The 9113-nt window shown below is 60.2% G+C and overlaps 1 protein-coding gene across 4 annotated transcripts in view; it reads right to left on the reverse strand.

The window, feature by feature from the left end:
• Nucleotides 1-1616: 1616 nt before the first annotated feature.
• Nucleotides 1617-9113, reverse strand: part of RUFY1 (RUN and FYVE domain containing 1) — a 57888-nt gene continuing 50391 nt past the window's right edge. For 2 of the 4 annotated variants that reach the window (XM_044387311.2, XM_026507722.3), the window contains 5 exons: nt 8643-8772; nt 6487-6581; nt 4553-4601; nt 3181-3258; nt 1617-2081 (listed from right to left, as the gene is read on the reverse strand). In XM_044387311.2, coding sequence (XP_044243246.1) covers nt 1935-2081; nt 3181-3258; nt 4553-4601; nt 6487-6581; nt 8643-8772 — 499 coding nt within the window. In that variant the 3' untranslated portion in view covers nt 1617-1934. Of the gene's footprint in view, nt 2082-2124; nt 2700-3180; nt 3259-4552; nt 4602-6486; nt 6582-8642; nt 8773-9113 lie in introns of those variants that run through there. The other 2 variants (XM_057307494.1, XM_057307493.1) reach the window with 2 other exon arrangements.

Consider the following 9113-nt stretch of genomic DNA (forward strand, 5'->3'; position numbering starts at 1 on the left):
CAAGAAGGCCCCAGGAGGGTGCCTTCCCTGGGTCCTTCAGCCACCTTGTTTCACGTAAGGAACTCGTGTTGAGAGAAGGCCCGTTGGAGGAAGAGCAGGGACTGTAACTAGAACGGTGGGGAGGAGGGCTAGGAGAATGCAGAACCATTTGGCTTTTGCAAAGTGAGTCTCGGGCCATTCTGGTGCTTGGGAACCTCGCATCAGAACCACCTGGGCACTTGGTAGCGGGGACCAGAACGTCCAGGTGCTGTTGGGAGTTGGCGTTCTAACGTGATCGCCTTGCCCTGTTCCTGGTAAAGGTACCTGTGCGTGTCAGCTTGAGCAGCACTGCTCTAGCCATCGGTGGTCCCTAGTCCAGGTCAGGAAGGTTGCCAGACCACCGCCGGAGGGCCCCACAGTTCAGGGGCACCTCTGATGTGTGAGAGGAGTCTGTCTCACGCAGCTAAATACTTCTGCTAACTGGCACCGGGATCCTGGGTGAATAATGCCTGTGGACTATCTGTTGCTTGTGGCTGGGGAAGGGAGGTGGGGAAAAGAAACTCGGTTAGGATGTGAGGAAGAGCACTGAGGGCTGCGCGGTAGTGGGAACATCCTACTTGCAGAGCTGTCAGAACGTTCCTTTTGTGTGTGCAGATGAGCGCTAAGGCCCAGAGGTGCAGTGACACGCCTAAGGCTCCCCCGGCAAGCTGCAGTCCAAATGGGGTGCATTGCAAACAAGGTACCGATCTTTCCTGCTAGGCCAGTTGGGGGCAGTGCGGCAGCGTGTAAGCATTTCTGGGTCTCTGGGTGAGATTTAAAAAGCCGCTCGGAGGAAGTGGCACAAGGGGCGGGGGGCCCCCTGGCAGCTGCTCTCGCTGCCGCATATTTCCTGGAAGGAACGTGGCTTTGGAGCTGGGCCCGCAGACCCTAGGACCTAACCTCGCCGGGTTGCCCAGGTTCCCATTCATATAACGGACGGATTTAGGGGAGCGGCAGATGTGGAATCGGAGCCCGGGTGGGAGGCCCTTCTGCAGGGTTAGAGCCCACGAAGGAGGGAGCCAGGGCCTCCAGCAGTGGCTGGGCAAGGAAGCAGGCCGGAGGGACGGGGGTGGTGGGGACCGGGCGGTGAGCAAGGGGGGGTCCACTGAGGGCTCCGCAAATGGATGGACTGACTAGTCTGGGCAGTACTACGGCACTAGTTTTGGTTCCTCCACCTGAATGTGGGAGACCATGGACCCCTGTTGGGGTGGGGGTGAGCATGCGCGGAGTCTGTCTTCACAGGTGACAACAGCACCTGTCCTAGCACTGCTTGGGAAATTAAAAAATGACTGCCTGGCAGGTGCTTCCCACAGGTGTCTCCACCCGGAATCCCCCAGGTCCACCTCTGTATCACCATGTGTGTCAGCTTCCTGCTGCGTAAAGAACACCTGAGCTTTGGTGACGGGGGAAGGTCACTTCCTCTGGGCCTGCCGGTGGAGATCATGGCCCGGTCCTCCGCTCCCGGGGCAGGGCCCAGCCTGTGCTGGACCCCAGCAGGCGCCCTGACCCTCACCTCCCCAAGGGTCTTTAGTCCTGGTCCTGACCCGGGGGTGGCTCTGAGGCCGACGCCTGGGACGCCCGCATTTTCTGCAGCAGAGTGAAAAATAAAGGATTTTATTGCAGGTCTAGAGACAGATTCACAAGGGTGTGACGTGGCCAATCTCTCGACGGAAGTAGGGAAGGCACAGTGCGGGGGGAGAGGAACTGGGAGCTCACTACACCAGTACAACTGCTGTAAAACCGCGTCATTTTGCAAAAAGTGAAAAATGACAGTAGCAAAATCATGAAGTTACATCTGAGCCAAAGCCAGTGACGTAGCCAAGGGAGGAGGAGGAGGAGTTTCGATCCGGACAGGTCCACCGCAGACACCCTGGGGGTGCGCCTCCCCGGGGGGCACGCTGCATTCCGAGCGCCAGTCAGTCGCCCGTGGAGGAGGAGCAGCGCTGCAGGAGCAGCGTGTGGCAGCTGTCGCACACGCGCACCGGCCTGGGGTAGGACGGCAGGGCCAGCTCGTTGCTGGAGCACGAGTTGCAGAAGATGTGGCCGCAGTGGCGGCAGTGGTGCTGGGGGACACGAGAGAGGCGGTCAAGGCGGGCCGCGCTTCGTTGCCGGGCTGCGCACCTTTGCAAGTGTGCCTAACAGCTTAGACTCCCTCCCCCAGAAGCAGGTGTCCCTTCAGAAGGGGCCCCGACCTGGCTTCCGTGTCTGGTCCTCTAAGCCCGGAGTGGGGGTGGAGGGTGTGTGCTGGTGGGACTGAGGCCCTTCTTAGAGCGCGTCTTATTGGAGTTGAAGAGCCCCGTTTCGTTTCCCGTCATCTGTGCGCCTCATGGAAACTCAAGGTTTCTTTAGCCAGCCCCTCCCCACGGAGTCTGGGAGCTGCCTACGCCCCCGGCACGGGGCGGGACAAGCATCCGCGTAGCTTCTGCCGACTGGCCTGCCTCCATCAGGCTGGACCTTGGCCAGGCCATTCAGGGGTGGGGACGGTGAGGCCCCAGCCTCCAGCAGGCCTCGTGCACGAGCCCGATCTCAAGGGCAGCCTCGGGAGGGCGGTTCTCACCTCTGAACCTACTGCGAGGCACTGACCAGGAGTGGGGAGCGTTCCCTCTTTTCCACAGAGGCCTGATGAGACGGGGGCGGGAGAATGCACAGCCGCACGGTGGTGGGTGGGGTACGTCTGTGGGCTGTACAAGTTTCCAATTCTGCCAGGGATCTGTGTTCTGCCCCTGTCCTGCCCAATGGGGCCATCAAAGTCCCATCAACCAAAGGCCGGGGTGCAGGACCTCCCGTTCTGGAACCTGAAGGCAGGCTATGCACCCGCAGAGGCAGAGTCCCTGGGGCACGGGCCCTCCCAGATCGCCAGGGAGCTTTAGGTGCTGTGTGGATGCCTGTCCTGCGCCCCGCTAACCACAGGTTCTCTACAGACTGTTTCTGCCTCATCGAGCCAGATCTTGGTCCTGTTGCTTACAGTGAACTTTGGATGATACACTCACGTAGCGTTCTGTACGCGGGCAGCCCCAGCTCCCAAAGAAATCTGCCAGTCCTTGAAAGGACGGGTGGGGACAAGCTGGGAAGCATGTGCGTGGGCCAGCACACCAGCAAGCGCCACCGGGAACAGTGGAAGCGAAGCCCCTGTGGGAGCTGGTGCAGGGCCACCCCACGTACCTTTCTCCGGGAGATGGAGAACTCCTTTTCACACTGCTTACAGTGCGTTGCTTCATCATCCTTCAGCCACGTATGGCCCTGCGGGGGAAAGACCACAGGCTTGGCTTGGCTCTGACGGACCCGTAGCTGTGTTCTGACCGCCCAACATCAGTGCCTTTGGAGGGTTTCCTTTGAGGGACTGCCTCCTCCCACTAGAGTGGCCACGGCTGGAGCTCAGGTGCCGCGGGCTGCCTGCCCTCCGCCTCCGGGCTTCCCGGCCCCTGCAGGTCACCTCGGGACTCCAGTCAGGTTCCCCGGCTTCCCGTCAACCCGAGACTCCAGTAACCAGAGCCCGGATCTGATGCTTGCAACCTGACCGTGGCGGAGACCTGCTCCGCAGCGTCTCCCAGCTGACCTGGCAAGAGGGTGAGGGGCCGGCCCCGCCAGCCACACCAGACAGATCTGCCACGGTGGGTCCCTGCTGAGGGACAGAAAGCAATGCACCGGGGGGATGGGAAGCCCTTGTCTGCGTGCTAAGCCCCCAACCCTCAGAACAGTGTGGAGAGGTGGGATCTGAGGCTTACAGCTGCCTTTCTGCAGATCTTTCTAAAGGAAAACGAGGATGTGCCGTTGACTCAGCTGGAGAACTGAGCACTCCAAGGGGCCAAAGGCCTGATAAGCTTTTCTGGCTCCTTCACATCTGGTGGCCATCACCTTCCCGGGGACAGAGGGGCCTTAGGAGCTGCAGCGAGATGCCCAGTAGCTCATCCCTGTGGGGCTGTCGCTGTCCAACACATCTGGGTAGGGCAGGGGTGGTGAAAGACAAGCCGCTCACAGCGGTTCCATTCAGGGAACTTTCCATGTACAAGGGAGGGGAGGCCAGTGCCGCTGAGTACACGTCTGAGCTGCTGTGAGCGGCTGGGACAGTTCGCCTCCGACCAGGCGAGCGCTAGGATCTCCAATCTGGCGGAGGGTGGGCTCGCCTGTCCCAGGTGGGCTGTCCCTTCCTGAACTGCCTCTCCTCCCGTCTGGCCCATACAGGGTCGCTGGTCCACGTGTCCCCACTCCCCTTGGGTGGCAAGCATCCCTTGGCCCTCCCCGAGATGGTCTGGAAACAGCGCCGGGTTCAGGGTGGCCTCGGGCCCCTCACTGCAGGCAGAGGTCTCACGCTCCCTATTTCCAACTCCCCGGGTCTCTGGGCAGCTGGGATCCAGGCCAGTTACCCGACTAGAGCGGCCAGCTGAGGGGCCCGAATCAGGACCAAGGCTGCAGGCTGGGCCTGCTGCCTACCCGAGGCACCCATCCCCGGGCCGCGCTGAGGAGCGCACAGGGCTCTAGCGGGAGCTGAGCCGGGGCGGCGAGGCCGAGGCTAGTAACGGCAACAGTCCAGTACCTTCAGTGCCTTGTTTACTTCTTTGATGTCTTCCATCTTGAGCTTTGACCTTAAAAAAAGAAAAAAAAAAGATGAAGATGACGTATAGCCCTGCAAGGCTCTCAAACTCAGCAAGCCCACAGCCACTGTCTGTCTGGCTTTGGGAGGGACACAGGGCTGAGGAGAGAGCAGCCCCACACAGGAGTTGTTCCAGAACACGCTTTCCGCTTCTGTCATCCCAGAGTCCCCTCATCGTGTTGGCTCACGTCTGCCGCACTCTGAGGCGGAGCCTGTGGACCGAACGTGGCCCAAGAACAGACTGCTGAGCCTGCAAGGGTTCAGAAGACTTTGAAGTAGTTGCAAGCATTTAAAAATTGGGGATAATTTCCTAGATGTCCGGTTTCTGGCTTCTCTGGGCAACCATTCCTGCATGGGACATGTGCCTGAATGGGGGTGCGGGGACTCCCCACGGCAGGCACCCGAATCTGCAGGGACCCCGGCCCTTTTCCTGCTGCCTGCTCCCTCTAGAACAGTCCTGCTCAGAGGACTGGCTCACTTATTCTTGCTCCATCTTTGTTAGGGGAAGAACAGTTTCTCGGTCATCCACAAAGAAGACGGGCCTGAACATGGCCTACACTGGCAGAATGACCCCAGATATGATGAAACGGTATGTATTTGTAATGGCAGGCTGGGTGGGGTTCTGAGCCCTTTCTTAAAAGCTGAGATTAGCCTGAACTGTCACTGGATTAACTGAAGTGCCAAAGTGGCAGGGCTCTGAGACACAGACGAGACTGGGAAACCGAGTAATCAGGGCGTTCATCACGCCCGAGCAGCTCAGGGACAGGCCTGCAGCCAGACAGGACCAGAAGCTGCCCAGGGGGAGACACCTGGGGACCCCAGGTTGAGACGGCAGCCCGAATGTGCGAGCATGTCCCTGGGAAACAACTTGGGAACGATGCGGACGTGGCCCAGAGAGGGAAGCTGGCCAGGCAGCTGTGTCTAGCTGGTGCAGGGATCTGAGGGGAGCCCTGTTCTGTCACCCGGCTTGCAAGATGGAGGGAAGAGGAAGGGAGCGAGGGAGAAAGCACCAAGGAAGCGCCCTTGACGCAGCAACCCCCACGACTTGACACGCGCCCTCCTGCAGTGTGTTTCTAACGGGTCCCCATCTCTGGACCTTGTCTGGTCACAGGCTCCCCCGGGGCCCCCATCTCCCTGGTTGCCGTGCTTGGGGCAGGCGCCAGAATAGGACTCTGGTGGGGGCCGGAGCCACCGGCAAGGGAGCACCGGACAGGATGGCAGAGGTTACAGGGAGAGACAGACTCCGATGGCTTTTTTGGCCTGAGACAGTCCGAGTTGGATTTCTGTCTCTCTGCAACCAGGAGTCCTGACTCCTAGGGAGACTAAAGCTCCCCAGTGGCTCTGAGAATACAATCATCACACAAATGAACACATTCTACAAACCGCAGTGTGACTTATCAGACGGGCCAGGTTGGGGCCAGAGCAACCTGGCTGGACTGCGACACAGCGGGGGGGGGGGGGGTTGGCAGGTCAAAGAAGAGACAGAGGTAGTAAGGTCTGTGCTCCCGCCGGCCAGACACAGATGCTGGTGGGCGTGACTATCCAGAGAGGGAGGTGGCCACCGTGCTGCTGCTCCGGCAGGTGGAATCCTCAGGCCACGGGAGCAGCCCCCCCCCCCCGCCGCCCCCCTGGCTCGCTTGGGGCTGAGCTAGTGAACAGGAGGGCTCACTGGAAGGGATTCCCTAATGCAGCAGTTACATCGGCGCTGTCTCCGAGGCCGGACTTCCTGGGGGGTCGCCCTCGAACACCCAGCAGGCCTCCCGCCCGGCCCTCCCCTCCCCGGACAGCAGGACGTGGTCTGGGGCCTGGCGGGCAGGCTGGTGTGACTCTGGGGGCAGCGGGGCAGGCCTGGTGGGGGAGGGGGGCGGGCTTCTTACTGGCTGAGGTGCAGGCCCATTTCCTGGAGGGCTTGTTCCTGCTCTTCGCAAACCTTCTGCAACTCCGCCTTCTCGTCCCGGAGCTCCCGCAGCTCCTAGAGCGGACCAGCCAGAGAGAGGCCTGACACACTCACGTCATCGCAGCGACAAGCAGGTCAGCACGTTTTTCAAGAGCAAAAAGCAGTTTTGTTGTGCTCATCTCATTCCAGCTGGGGTGATTTCATGGCTGGCTTCTCACTAGCCTGCTTCTCCAGAATGCGCACCTGCCGCGGGGACAGTGACGTGCGACAGAGCAGCTACGTGCAAGCCGTCACCCGCACAGGGCGAGCAAGGCCTTGCCCACCTGAGCTGCTACTAAAAGGCTGTTTAAACACAGAGAACTGCCTCCAAACAGGCGCAGATGAGCCTTACCTGGAAGTGGGGACACCCGCACAGCAAAGGCTCATTTGAATACACGGTTTTTTGGCAAGGGCTGGTCTCAGTTTCTGGAGAACGAACAACCAAGGCTGACCAAGGCCAGGACGCGGGATCTCACGCACTGAGAGCATGTGCGCGTGTGGGGAGTGACGCTCACACACCGAAAACCACAGTTATCCAGGGCTGGCGCCCTTGACCCAGGCTGGCGAGGGCCCCGACAAAAACCCAGGACAGTGACTTGGGGTTCAGGGCTGACGACGGGTAGCAGCAGGGGTGAGGCCTGAGTGGTGGGCACGTCCCTCCCAGCTGCCCCTGGGCCTTCTGCCCCCCCTCCCAGCTGCCCCTGGGCCTTCTGCCCCAGCGCCTGGTGACACAGGGTCACAAGGGCACCCTGACGACGTTAGACATGTTCTGTTTCTTGTATATATACGTAAGTGCAGGTGGGGTGCAGGAAGGTGTGCAGTTCAAATCTTAGACCAAAGTATTCTGAAGTGGAATAAAGGGGGCAAGACGAAGAACTTTCTGGAAGTCCTCTTCTGCCCTCCACTACTACTTCTCCCCTCTTATAGCCTGAGAGGCTCTTGATGAACCTCTCCCTTCCCCAGCGGCCCCCCCACCCCTGGCCCAGTGGGCTCCCCCGGCGGGGGGGCTCTTAGACACTTTCCAACAGAGATCAAAGGGCTTTTGCGGGCTCATTTGACTGTGCAGCAGTACCTGTCACCGTGTTCAACACAACGAAATCCCCACGGACCCTCTGCTAAGGCAGGTGTGTGGATGGTGTGCCGGTCCCGGCGGGAGAAGCTGCGGAGGCCAGAGACACCCCCTAGCAACCCAGGCTGCAGCCAGCTCCCACCAGCGCTGTGGGGACCTCCTGCCTTCGGGGGAGATGGCTGGAGGTTTTATCACAGGGGAACCTCGTAGCCTGCCTTACGGTCATGGAGAGGTCTAGTTCTGCAAGCAGAACAAGATGTCACTCTGGCACCCCAACCTCCTCGCACTCTCTGAAGCTTCGCCACAGGATCCAGGCCTTGGCTTCCCCAGAGGAAAAAGGTGACTCCAGGGAGAGACGAGGCTCGAGTCTCGTCTAGGGGAAATGGAGGGTTCTGGTTTGCTTGGCTTCCCAGGGCTGGCCCGGGAGCAGGACCAGATGGTTCTGGGGAACCAGGATACCCTGGGCAGAGTGGCCAAGCCACTCGGAGGAGAAGGTGTGGACTGGCACTTGTTGGAAAGTGTTGGTGTTTACTGCTTCCTCTCTTGCAAGCCCCCCCATCGCCCGCCCGTTCCCACACAGTAGCTAGTCCTAAAACAAAACGGATCCGCCAGCTTCCTACTGCGCTCAGTATCCCTTTGTGCAGCTTTGGGGGCCTGCGATTGGTCTGCCCACCCGAGGCCGCAGCTCCAACGCCTCCTTCCTCTGCTCGCCACGACCCTGCTCTGCCCATGACCCCGCTCTCTGCTCCTCCACCACGACAGACCCCCATGCTTCCTGCGGTCTGCCTGAGAGGGTCTTCGCTCGCCTCTCTGCATGGCTGACCCTCGCTCGTCATACGAATGAATCAGCCTCCCTGGCACGCTTCCCGGACTACCACCGCCACTGCCGGACGTCTCCCTGTTTTGTTCTCCCCACAGCACCGCTCCCTGAGTGGCCGCTGTGCGCGCATCAGCTGCCTCGAGCAGAGGCTCCTGGAGATGCCAGCAGCTGCCCAGCAGCTCTTTCCTCCCTGGGACGGCTGCCTTACCTTTGTTAATCCTTCCACTTGCTGGAGCTCGGCTCGGAGTAGAGAAGAAGTGTCTTTCTCCTGCTGTAATTCTCGCTGAAGGGCCTGTCTTTGCTCTTTTTCTGATTTCAACTCTTTCTCTAGACTCGAGCTGTTTTCCCAAAACGAACTTGAGTTAGTCTCAGAGGAAGAGGTGCATGGACGAAGCACAATCTCTAACCCAATTCTCTGCACAGGAACTGGGGAGTTCACAGGAATCAGAAGTGCCACACGGGCACCTAAAGCCGTCACCAGAGCAGGGAGCCCAGGCTCCTGCTCCGGCAGGGCTACCTGCCCCTCCAGAGGGAAGACCAGGTCCCCACCAGGGCAAGCAGGGCAGGCATGCACTTGACAGCACGCGAGCGGACAGAAAGGAAAAGAGCCCCAAACACTTAGGACCACACGAGTGGGATCCTCTACCAGGCGGAGACCTGAGAGGAGAGACTGAAACAC

Source organism: Ursus arctos, unplaced genomic scaffold, assembly GCF_023065955.2.
Source record: "Ursus arctos isolate Adak ecotype North America unplaced genomic scaffold, UrsArc2.0 scaffold_5, whole genome shotgun sequence".
Taxonomy (NCBI): Eukaryota; Metazoa; Chordata; class Mammalia; order Carnivora; family Ursidae; genus Ursus; species Ursus arctos.